General features: G+C 37.1%; 1 protein-coding gene across 2 annotated transcripts in view; it reads right to left on the bottom strand.

Moving 5' to 3' along the window:
- UBE2W (ubiquitin conjugating enzyme E2 W) overlaps nucleotides 1-12811 on the bottom strand; it is a 74629-nt gene that overhangs the window by 19204 nt on the left and 42614 nt on the right. For both annotated transcript variants that reach the window (XR_013447851.1, XM_036065339.2), the window contains exon 3: nucleotides 9772-9874. Coding sequence is in view for 1 of the 2 variants with exons in the window: in XM_036065339.2 (XP_035921232.2) it covers nucleotides 9772-9874 (103 nt within the window). In the remaining variant the exon portion in view is untranslated. The remainder of the gene's footprint in view (nucleotides 1-9771; nucleotides 9875-12811) is intronic.

Below are 12811 nucleotides of genomic sequence, written 5' to 3'. Positions count from 1 at the left end.
CCCCCTTCCACCTGTAACAATGCTACCACCTAAGGTGCTACGTGTAAAAGGAAATAACTTATATATACCATCTCCTCTAAACTGGCTCGTCCATTATCATGGGTACAAATAACTACTTACTGATCAGCAAGTAACTATGTGCTTATACACAAAAAAACAAAGGTTGAATGAGTCAAGTTTTTCTCTGCCTTTTCTTCTACTCAATTCTTCTAACAGTTTTTCCTTTCTCCACCTTGCCTCAGCACTGTTTTGAAAGATAATAAAACTATTATTCCTTCCCCTGCCCTAATAATTCATTAAGTATCCCAATAGTAGTGTTTCTTAAACATATCTACCCTAAGCATCTGAACAGGCAGAAGAGTGAATTCATACATCCCAAACAATCTGTAAGCACAGCCCAAAGTAGGGTAAAGGACAAAGACATAGAAGTCTAATATTTAAGGATGTTTATATTTTACTTCATAAAAAATTACTTATTTTGATATAAAAATTAATCCACCAATCTTTATGTGAATTTTATACTGCAGTAAGATCTAACATTTTTACTCTGTTGTCTAGTAGTAATTACTAATTCCTAACCTTAAAAAAAATCACCTGAAGATCTGGCTAAAATATAAATGCAAGGGGCGCCTGGGTGGCTCAGTCGTTAAGCGTCTTGCTTCGGCTTAGGTCATGATCCCAGGATCCTGGGATCGAGCCCCACATTGGGCTCCTTGCTCAGCGGGAAGCCTGCTTCTCCTTCTCCCACTCCCCCTGCTTTGTGTTCCTGCTCTCACTATCCGTCAAATAATATCTTTAATGTATATATATATATAAATGCGAAAGCTCCACTTTCACAGATACTGATTCAGTAGGTATGATGGGATTTTTATAAAGCTTGTCAAATATAAACCAGTAGTTCCCAAACGAGACTTGCAGTATCTCTCTTAGCCCTAAAACTGCCTCACTTGAATACAGCAAAATCTTACTAAGAAACCCCACCTTCAGTTATGTCAGAAACTGATGACGTATTTATTGTTCTAGGCGTAAGTACTTTCCCCTTATATAAGAGCAAAAAAGAGAGCCAGTGAAATAAGTGTGGCTAGAGTAAGGTATGTCAGCATTTAATATAGGACATTTACAGAAAGGTACCATAAACTGGGTTTTTGCTTTTATTTTCAAGTATCTAGCTACAAATCTGACTTCATTACAATTTCACAAATATTTACATTTTAACAAAGCACTCTTTCATATAAGTAGGAGTCCTCTAATATCTCAAATATACTACTAACATATGGAACTTGTTTCCTTGGCTGAAGCTAATACAAGAAAACAAAAGGAACTTTTTTCCTCAAAGGAATGACTTTACACACTTGCATATTTTTTGTTTCTTTAAATTTTGGTCATGCACCCTCCAGTCCCACCTAGAAAGAGCTAAAATAAAGCTTAAAACTAAAATAAGTCTCAAAATAAGGGATATCACGTTATTTGCCCTGCCTGATTGCAGAACCCAATCCCCTACTTTAGCACAGCTGTTTTTGAAGCCTATCATTTATCTCAATTTTATCTATCAGTGCTAGTATCCTTTTCATCACTTTTTGCTAAAAAAGGGCTGCTCTGCAAAAGGAACTGACTGCTTAAATGGTCTCGCAGCTCTGTACTTTGAGTCTATCCACAATTATTGTAAATTTTATTTTTTATCAACATGTAGTTTATTCTATACATTTGATATTCCCACAATGTGTTACAGATGTCTAGAGTGGGAGTTTACAAATCTCGCAGAACATGCATCTGCTTTGCGGTATTCACTCTGCCACAAAATCCCATTTGACCAGTAGGATATTTTCCTTAAGAATACAAACAATGCCCAAGACCTTATCCCCTGGCCACAAATATTTTTTAAAGGATATTTCTTTTCCAGTAAGGTCTCCTTTTTAAAAAGTCACACAGAATAGTGCTCTGAAAGTGCCAAAAAAGGAAGAACTGCCAAGTTACCTTCTTTGGCAAAAATTCATCAATGCATCAGCAACCATCAAGGAAAATACACAGACAGCAAAATACAAAGGTTATCACAACATGCTCTGACTAGCCAACTCACAAAGCAGAAGGAAAGCAATAGTGCTCTTGGAGAGAACAGATTATGAACTAAATCACTTGGCCTGAGAGCCAAGAAGTCACCACGAAGCAAAAGGAAACCAGGCGAGAGGAAAAGGGATGGAAAGCAGAAGAAGCCACCTCCAGCAGGAGCAGCAGACACTGATAAGCACCGAAGAGAGCCAGAAATCGAGACAGAAACAGCTTCGAAGGCTGAGGGGACTGAAATAAAAAGAAATCAGATCTCCGTAAACCTTAAAGAAAGCAAAGCAAAGCAAAAAAAAAAAAAAGAAAAAAGAAAAAAAGCTGGGGCTTTTTAACATGCTGCATGCAGGGCAAATACAGCCAGCCTGAAACTTTCAGCAACCAAACAGAGGGCTCAATTAGCTGCACATATTATAGGTAACCCCTAGGGCCTAACCTGCCAGATACAGAATTTTAGAAGTTTGTCTAAACATGGAAAGGCTGAGTTTACATGCCAGAGATGAATTCCTGAAATAAAAGAAAAAACTTTTTTCAACAATTTATTCATGTAAAAAGGCTGGTAAGCAGTTTCCACAGACAGTTTTGATGTAAACTCTGCAATTCTGGTTCTTTGCATGTGATGGGGAAAGTAACCAAGGCTGAACTTCAAGATCATGCTTTTAACCATCCTCATTTATTTAACACATGGTACAATCCAAAGGAGGAAATGGACATTTCAGTTATTTTAATGCAGCCAAGCAGGGTCTGAAAGCTTAAGAGATGATTACCTGTTTTCAGAATTAAAAAACTTTTTTGGGGGAATCCCAAGTAGCCGATAAAACTCAAACAGATTTAACAAGACAACTGAATATGATGAATTTGAAACCAAAGGGAATAAATAAGAACTTTGCTGATTTCTTTATTTTAAAATATTTATTTTTAAAGTAATTTATTCAAGTTCAAACTTAGTCATATAAACAGTTAACAACCAGAGAACTGCACATATTCATAAACCAAACAATAAAATGGAACTACAGATTTTAAAGAATAAGCTGTTTTACGAAAAAAAGCCACAATTTTAGAAAAGGATCTTAGATCTAATGCATGTGAATCACACCTGAAGTTCAGAGTCTGCATTAGAAGCAGTACTCAGATGGATCTAAATTTCCAAACATCTCCCTATCAGTATGGCATATTTTCAAGAGCAGGTGAGATCTAAGAAAACTAGGCTCAGTATCATAATTTTGGAGTTAAGCAAGCATATCCCACATCCAACCTGAAGTTTTAAGCAAGTCAACCTCTGGGTAACTTTTGGTACCAAATGTAGTGTCTCTCATAAAACTACTAATTTGAGAATGAAAGCCACCAATAATGACAAAATAGAGGATGGAGCTTAGGTAACTGTTCCTAATATGAAATTTCTATTTATGAGTACATAAGGATTTCCAATCAAGCTCAATACTGAATGATCCCACAATACTGAGATCTGACCACAAGGAAGGCATGCTACTATGTTCAGACTAATGTTCTGCAACTAATTAGAAAGTGAGACACCTAATTTAGCATCAAACTAGGTCAAAACACATATTACAAGAATAAGCAGTACGAAACAAGCTATAAAATATAAAAGCCAATATATAAAATGGATACCAAGATTTCTTCAGGGACAATATAAGGGAATGCTTTCTCTTATTAAAACTGTAAGTAGATGACAATGCTTAATGGGCAACTACAGAAACTGAACATACAAGCAGAATTTGTTGTAATCAGGTATCTAATTATTAATAATATATGACGTAGACAATCCAGCATAAATGGTAAATATTTGACAAAAGTAACTGGGGACTGGAGTTTTAGCGTAGTTTTTAATTCAATTCTCCCCTTTTACTCACTTAATATGTATTAGTAGCATCAATATTAATAGTTTTTCTGGTCTTCCATAATTACCCTTACCATGCAATTGTACAAGTATTACAAAGTCAAAATTCCTGGATACAATGAAACTAAATTTGGGTTCCCCTGGATGGTAAACCATTCTCTCTCCTTTGTAAGCTGTGTTCTTCTAGCCTACCAGTCTTCTTTATCTTCCCTCTGCTTTACCCCCAAGGCTTCAACGAACAGGGTTCACTGTTCCCTTTCTCCTCGTCAGGTGTCCTAGATGCTAGACAATTTAAGGCAATAAAAATGGTTATTTAAGACTTTGGAAAGCTTAACCACCATCACATGAAAGAGCAAGGAAAATGACACAACAAATAAAAGGATGAGAACACTATGAAAATAGGTTCTGGATCTCTGCAATGAAGGAGTGCTGAGCAACAGAACCAAAGGGTCTGGGTTAAGGTGCCATGAATAGGAAGGGGAATAAGGATGAGGAGAAAGCGACTACTCTTTTGCCCCAGTGTTTCTAAAGCTTTATAATCAAGGTAAGTATATTTTCATCACCACTTTTAGCATGGATATTGGTTTCATGACTAAGTACAGTATCCTCTTTCCCCTAAAAAAATACTTCCCCACCTATTTCTAAAATGCCTAAAATTTCTTCAACAAAAATTAGAGTTGAAAAGCTTAAAAACAAAGTATAACCAGGATATTTACAAGATAATGTGTTTTAATTTTACTGCATTCAAATGGGATGTTTTGTTTTTTTTTTTTAAAGATTTTATTTATTTGACAGAGAGGGACACAGCGAGAGAGGGAACACAAGCAGAGGGAGCGAGAGAGGGAGAAGCAGGCTTCCCATGGAGCAGGGAGCCCGATGCGGGGCTCGATCCCAGGACCCTGGGATCACGACCTGAGCCGAAGGCAGACGCTTAACGACTGAGCCACCCAGGCGCCCCAAATGGGATGTTTTGACAGAGGAAGGGGTTAAGTTTAAGGTCAAAGATATCTGGAAGGGAAGAGCTGCTAATGTGAGGGAGGAAGGAGAAAGGAAAAGAAGCAAAAACGGTAAAGACACTAAACTTGAAGACTTCACAGTTTGGAAGGAGAGGTGACTATACCTCCCAACTCCTTTGAGATAAATCTCCAAATCCTTTATATTGCAAGACTCTTCTTGGATAAGCCCCAAAACATCCTTCCTTTTTCATCTCCTGCTGTAGCCCTCCATTTATCGATACATAAAACTACATTTGCTCGTAAATCTCAGAAGAAACCATGTCTTTTCATGATTTGCTCCACTTGTGACATAAACTCTTCTTCTGCTTTAAGTCCCAGTACACACAGGTTTCTCTTTGCCCCCTCATTCTATTCTAAACCAGTCATTGCTTTCTCTTTTGCTCCCAAAGCATACAATTCATACTTCAACTTATGGTGCATCCAGTTGCACAGGCCAAAAGTTGTGGAGTCTTCCCTGACTCCTTTCTCTCGTTCATATTTCTTATCAATTCATTAGCAAATCCTGTTGGCTCAACCTTTAAAATAGGTCCAGGGGCACCTGGATGGCTCAGCTGGTTAAGCGACCAACTCTTGCTTTTGACTCAAGTCATGATCTCAGGGTCCTGGGATCCCTGCTCAGTGGGGAGTCTGCTTGAGGACTCTCTCTCTCTGCCCCTTACACCCACTTGAGCTCTCTTTCTCTCTCAAATGACTGTATCTTTAAAAAAATAATAATAAAATAAAATAAGTCCAAAATATGGCCATCTTCCACAACCTCCACTACTAGCTTTCACCTCTCACTTGGATTACTACAGGAGTTGTCTGGTCTCCCTGTACCCTTGTACACCCAACAGTCAATGTGCCACACAACAGCCAAATTTTTCCTTTTAATTTTAGTAGGATTATGTCATTCCTTTGCTCAAAATATTCAAAGGTTTTTCATCTCATTCTGAGTAAAAACCAAAACTCTTACAATGGGCTATACAATCCATGACAGATCCTCCAGCCCAAATTACTTCTCAGACCTATGCCCTTGACTTCCCCTCATTTGTATACCACTCCAGGGACCTGCCACATGTGCTCCAGGTTCACAGCCTTTGCATTTTTTCTCACCCGCTCTTTCCATACTTCATATGGCTTACTCACTCACCTCTTTCAGATATCTGCTCCAAGGTCACCTTCTCAGTGAAATCTTCCCTGATTGCTCTATCCAATGTTGCAACATCCTCAATCCCCCTTTCTACTTTTTCCACCATCTTCCATACTGTATGTTTTTGCTTATTGTTTATTGTCTCTTTCTACAAGAATGCAAACTCCACCTAAGGAGGTTTTTTATTTGGTCTTCTTCACTATTATTGCCAACACCTAGTACAGGGTCTGTTCTATGACACGTACTAGATAAATACTTACAGAATGAATGCATCCACATCTGCCTATCCAAATACTAAACCAATTATTAAAGGCAGGCCCAACACCTTTTAATTTCTGTACTCTTTCGTTTCTAAAGTACAGAGCACAATATTTGGCACATAATTCAGGTCTACTACACATTAAATCAGCCAATCATTTACCTGTATCCTTTCACAGGAAAACAGACTATAATACAGAAAGATATTTTATTTTCTGTATGGCTGATGGTAAGTGCACATTAGTAGAAAACAGTGATGGAAAAGTGCCTCATCTCTGCTCCCAATATTAAAAGGTTTTGCTGTCATTATTGTTTCTTTTAAAGCAAATGACTGGGCCAAACACCTTCTTTTAGATAGGCAGCTTTTTCACTGTAAAGTGAGATACATGAGAAATTAATTATAATTAGTAGGGAAAAGAAAACCCAGCAAACTATAAAGTTTATTATGGTCTTACAGATCTAACTTACTGATACAGAAGTAGTAGGTTCACAATGAGACTAGTTTATTTTAGGGTTATTTCCCCAAATTCTACTCTTGTAAGTAGTGATAAACTTAATACTGCTTATTGCACAGGGAAATCAAAGACTAATTTTCTAATAAGTGCCAATGCTGTTGGGTCTCATCAAATAAAATCTTTGGTGAATGAGGAATTTTACTGCCCTTGAGTGGTTCTAATCACTTCCCCAGAGCAATGGACCTCTGGAAAGTTCCAGTTATTGAAAAAATCCAAAATCTGTATGCACATCAAGCAACTGATTGCTAGACCATTATCATTATTTTATAATCAAATAGATGCTGTGATTAATAAAAATTAAAAAATAATTATAAAGTATTAGTAGACTTAGAGCACCTCTGTTATCTTCTCAATCATGGATACTAGAATATACAACTGTGACATGAGAATGATGTTGAAAACTGATACAAAATCCCTTCCAAAAGACTGCCCCAGAGCTTTCAAAGTTATCATTCTATGTATTATCTTTCACTTTTAGAGAGAACAATACTGGCTGGATAAATAAGCATCTTCCCCATTCTGGTACTCACACCTAATTGACAGTATGGAAAGGTGTAACTTGGGTTTGAGTCTGGACTATCCTATTAGCTAACTTTTAAACCACGAACAAGACACTTTACTTCTAAAGCTTCAATTTCTTCACTTATGAGGATGAATCCATCTTCCCTAACCACTTCATTAGAGCTGTTACAAGATAAAATCAGAATGGAAGTTACATCAGAAAGTATGATACAAATATTACTACACAGCAGAAGGCATGGAGGTAATGTGTGGCTGAAATGGTTAAGTTTGGACTTACATGAGAAGCTAAAGAGTTTTTAGACTTGACTCTGCAGAAAATAAGGAAGCATTAGAGGTTTTAAGGAGGTAGTGATAGTTGTGGTGGTGGTGGTGGTGGCACTGTGTATCTGTGCAAATCAATGAGGTAACTGCACCTTCAAAGAAATCTAACAGCACTGTGAATGGATGGCTAGGAGTGGAAAGAACTAGAGGCTATTATGTATTAGTCCACATGAAAGATAGAAACTTGGACTACAGCACTGACAGGAGGATAAGAGTGGACTGACTTAAGCACTGCAAAAGGACGTGAAAAGCTGCATTTAACAGTGAGGGAAAGGGAAGAATTTCAATGCAAGCAGATAGGTGGACAATAACCCAAGAAAAAAATTTTTTTTTCCTTATTTTGTTACTGGAAAAGATGGGAGTTCATTTGAGACATCTGGAGGTATTCAAGTAGCGATATCCAACAAGGGTGTGAAATTAAACCTCAGAAAGAAGAGGTTGTATACAGAACTGTAGGTCTGGGAGTTAACTGCTTAAGATGATTGAAGATGTTAGAGAAAAGAGTGAGAATGAGGGGGTGCTGAATAAAGAACCCTGAGAGCACCAAAATCAGAAGAATCAGAAGAGCGGGAAGAAGTCAAAACAGGGAAGGAGAAAAAAAGAATTTGAGATATGACAGAATCCATTACAAACACTCTAACTTACAGAAATATTCAAGATAAAATTCAAATGATGCTTCAGAGTTTGATATTCGATTTAGATTTAAATACTAAGGAGAGAATTTAGAGGACACTTTTGACTTGGTTCATGTTTATAGAGATACTATTTTCCTCTGATGAAAAATCTGTGGGCTCCCGGAGTGAGCCTTCTCCAATATCCTCCTAGTCAACAGTCTGGAGTTGGTGAGTCACATTCTTTCTTCATATACCTTCAACAAACTTAGCTGAAGTGCAGAACAGGTTGAAGGTGACAAGGAGATACCACTGCCTTCAAGGAGTAACAATCTAAAATGATGCTGATAAGTCAAAAGGCTATAAAACATGAAGATCATTTTCTAGAGAGAAGGAAGATGTTTGCTTTGGTTTATCATAGTCTACACATGCTTACAGAGGTCTAGAGGTCATGACAACACATAACCCTTAGCTTTATTTTCATGAAAATGATAAAAATGAGTTTCTTAATCTTATTTTCTGCTCACACAAAAACTGCAGAACTCAAGGAGTCCATTTCCATTTAATTCTGTGCCTTTATTAAAAACAAAGATTTCTTGTACTTATAGCACATTACAATAACTGACTTCCATCTATACTCCTACACTGTTTGGTATATTCTATTTAAAGTGGCAATGGAATACGATTTTCCTCAAAAATAACGTATTTCAGCACTTCAGAAGTTTTAGGTATTTGAGATGCAGAACCTCATTATCTAGCAGTACTACACAGAGCTGGCATTAAGTCTTATCATTTTGCCACTAGTAACTCATTTACCCATCTCACCAAGTCAGAAATCTGGAAGTCATCCTAGAGTCTCCTTTCCTCTAACTTCCAAAAATTAATCATTCACCACAGTTAAACAGCTCTCAGTTAACAGCTCTCAAAAAAGTTCCTCTACCACCATTATCCCTTGTCTGAGTATTAACCCATTACATAACTGTGCCTCAAATTACAATGATAAGACTTGGAGCTTATGTTTAGATATTTAACATCTCGTAATATATTCTATCTTTATAGTACTAAAAGACTGCAAGGATAGCACGTCAATGCAAAATCAAAGAAGTGTTCCTTTCAACAAAGCACTTGCCCCCTTACAGTATCATTCTATCATCTTATCTAGGAATAAGTGCCTCCAGTTATTCCAAAATGCTAAGTTCTCCCACAACCCATGGGCCTGGGTTAGGTTTCCATCCCCTCTTCTGCTAACATCTATTCATAAAAAATAATATTAAGTTCTTGAAGTACAAGAGCAGCAAAGCTCTAATCTCAATGAAGTAAAATGTTCACAAGATCTTGATTATATTCAGATAAGATAAAGGAACAAATCTATTCACATAATTACAATGGATTTCTTTATAAGTTTGTATTTAGTCAAGTCACTAATTTAGTATTCTGCTATAATCTAAAAATACAATAAAATCTTAAAAAACAAGGCAGTTACCTGAGGAGAGTCAAAAGGATATCGACTACTAAACTTAAATAGAAGTTGAAATTTTTCCCCTTCATATAAGGTACCTGGTGCACCTTCCATGTCTACAATCCACCTAGAATAGGGAAAAAAAAAAAAAAATTAAAAAACTTCATATAAGAAGAATTGGGATGAGACAGAAAAGGGAACACTGAAGACTTTCTGTATACCAGGCATTGGGATAAGAGTCATTCCTGTGCAACAGGGTACTTCATCCTCCCAACAATTTTAAGAGTAGGTATTAACACCCTTCTCTGATGCTCAAAGGTTAAGTAACTAGATCAAAGTCAGACAACTGGCAAATGACAGAGCCAAATTTTAATCCAGGTTTGAAAACACAAAATGAAAACCCAACTCAAGTGTGCTGGCACCAAAGCCTGTACTCTCGCTACTCAATTTATGCTACCTTATTTTTCCAAAATACTATTTTCACAATGACTGAAAAGATTTTATAGGTAACATCAAACTAATGAACTGCCTTTCTGATACCACTTTAGAAGCTGTGGTCGAAGTAGGTATCAACGACGACTAGAGAATTGTGGCTGTTAGACCCATCTTCTCATCAGTATTCTAGAGACCAAACAGGAAAAAGAAGCTAAGCTAACATCAGTGCACTTACTCTGATGGCTATTCAAGGCTCTGTACTGCCTTTCCTTTGTCTCTCACGTTTCAGTTGTTTAATAAAACTCAGAAGAGATTTCTATGGCCTCTTTATAAGCTTACTTGGTTTCCACATAAAATAATCATGACTATAAATCTGTTTATAATCTGTACATTTATCTCTTGCTCACTTATTTATTTATTAGTAAGCTCTATGCCCAACACAGGGCTTGAATTCACAATACCGAGATCAAGAGTCACATGCTCTACTGACTGAGCCAGCCAGGCACCCGTATCTCTTGCTCTCTTAAAAAAAAGGGAGGAGGGGGGAATATGTTTCTCCCTCTGCCCCTCCCCCTGCTCATGCTCTATCAAATATTAAATAATCTTAAAAATAAATTTAATTAATTAATTAATTTTAAAAAGGGGAAACTGGGGCGCCTGGGTGGCTCAGTCAGTTAAGCATCCAACTCTCTATTTCAGCTCAGGCCTGCATCTTAAGCCCCGCTTAAGATTCTCTCTCCCTCTCCCCCTGCCGCTCATGCACTCGTTCTCTCTCTTAAAAAATAAAATGAATTTTAAAAAATAAATAAAAATTTAAAAACGGGAGTAGAATAAGGATTATGGTGGCAAAAATGATGGGGCCACACTGAGAAGTAAAAGTGGACCAATCATAAGAATCCTAATTAAAGCGCTGGCCAATTCCTTTCATCTTAAACCTTTTAGGTATAAAAATTTATTACTTTAAGTACAGGAAAACAAAAGGAAACAATATTGAGAATACGGAGTTGAGGTTCTAGTCATCACCCCACATACTATGGACTTAGAGGAGCACATAAAATAATAAATGTGCCTACTCTCTGAAAGCAATCAGCTAACACATACAGGCCTTTAAGAGCATAGCTATTCATTTTCAGAATGCATGATGAAAACCATACATGGTAATAAAAGATATGACCATAGAGCAAGAGGCAATATTTTACAGTAAAATTACACAGGTCTGTCCCTTAGCTGTGTGGCCATGAGTAAGCTGTTTTACCTCTTTTTTTTTAACTATTTCAATTATAAAACATATATTTAAAACAAAGTTAAAAGTTCATTAAAAAAGGATACTCATCTCAAAGTGTTGCAAAGGTAAATGGCATTACGTATGCAAAACATGTAGTACTTTCCTGACATCAGCACCAGTACATAGTAAATTAAATATAATGCATAAGCTGCATTTAAAAAAATAAATAAAAACAAAACCTATTCTCTTTACAAACTGGGTCCTTCCTAGTCATCAAAATCCCTTTTTATCCCTAACATTCACTATGCAAAGTGATTATTCCAAGGAAAATCAGAGGACTTCCTGGTGCCCTTTAAGATTTGATTTGATTTGATTAATTGATTTGAGAGTGCGAGAGCATGTGCTAGTGGGAGCAAGGGAAAGACCAGAGGGGAAGGGAGAGGGAGGGTCTCAAGCAGGTTCTGGGCTCAGCCCCAACTCGGGGCTCAATCTCAGGACCCTTCAGATCATGACTTGAGCCAAAAACCAAGAGTCCAGTTTAACCAACTGAGCTACCCGGGCACCCCTCCTGGTGCCCTTTCATTCTCTTTATAAGGAAAATTTAAGGACAGGGATGCCTGGGTGGCTCAGTCGGTTAAGCGTCTGCCTTCAGCTCAGATCATGATCTCAGGGTCCTAGGATAGAGCCCTACACTGGGCTCCCTGCTCCTAGGGAAGCCTGCTTCTCCCTCTCCCACTCCCCCTGCTTGTGTTCCCTCTCTCACTGTGTCTCTATCAAATAAATAAATAAAATCTAAAAAAATATATAAATAAATAAATAAAATAAAAATTTTAGGACATAACGTACCATAACTTTACATGTGATCTATCCAAACACAGTTTTTAAATAATAGCTAAGCAAATATCTGAGTAATCCTTCCAATACCTGGGTGAGACAGGTCAAAGGCAGCATAATTTTCAACACTGCAGGATAATTTTAAATAACTTTTTGCTAATTGAAAAAAACAATATATGTTCACTATAGAAAATTTAGAACAGTAAAATAAACAAAAATCACCACAATATAATCACTGTTGAAGTACTTTGGGTACATTTCATTCTAGTCATTTTGTAGTTTCTTTATCAATGGAATTGATGTCCAATAGTTAAATTATGTGTACACTTAAATTACATAAATTCAAATTATCAGTGTTTATGGGACGCCTGGGTGGCTCAGTTGGTTAAGGGCCCTACTCTTGATTTCAGCTCATGTCATGATCTCAGAGTCATGAGATCAGGTCCCATGTTGGGCTCCCTGCTGGGCATGGAGTCTGCTTAAGACTCTCTCTCTCCCTCTGCCCACCCTCACCACCCCCGCTCACTTGCTCTAAAAAAATAATAAATAAATTAATTAATTAAAAATAAC

The sequence above is a fragment of the Halichoerus grypus genome, chromosome 5 (assembly GCF_964656455.1).
Source record: "Halichoerus grypus chromosome 5, mHalGry1.hap1.1, whole genome shotgun sequence".
NCBI lineage: Eukaryota > Metazoa > Chordata > Mammalia > Carnivora > Phocidae > Halichoerus > Halichoerus grypus.
The sequence above is the reverse complement of the archived record's forward strand: the minus strand, read 5'-3'. Positions and strand labels throughout refer to the sequence as shown.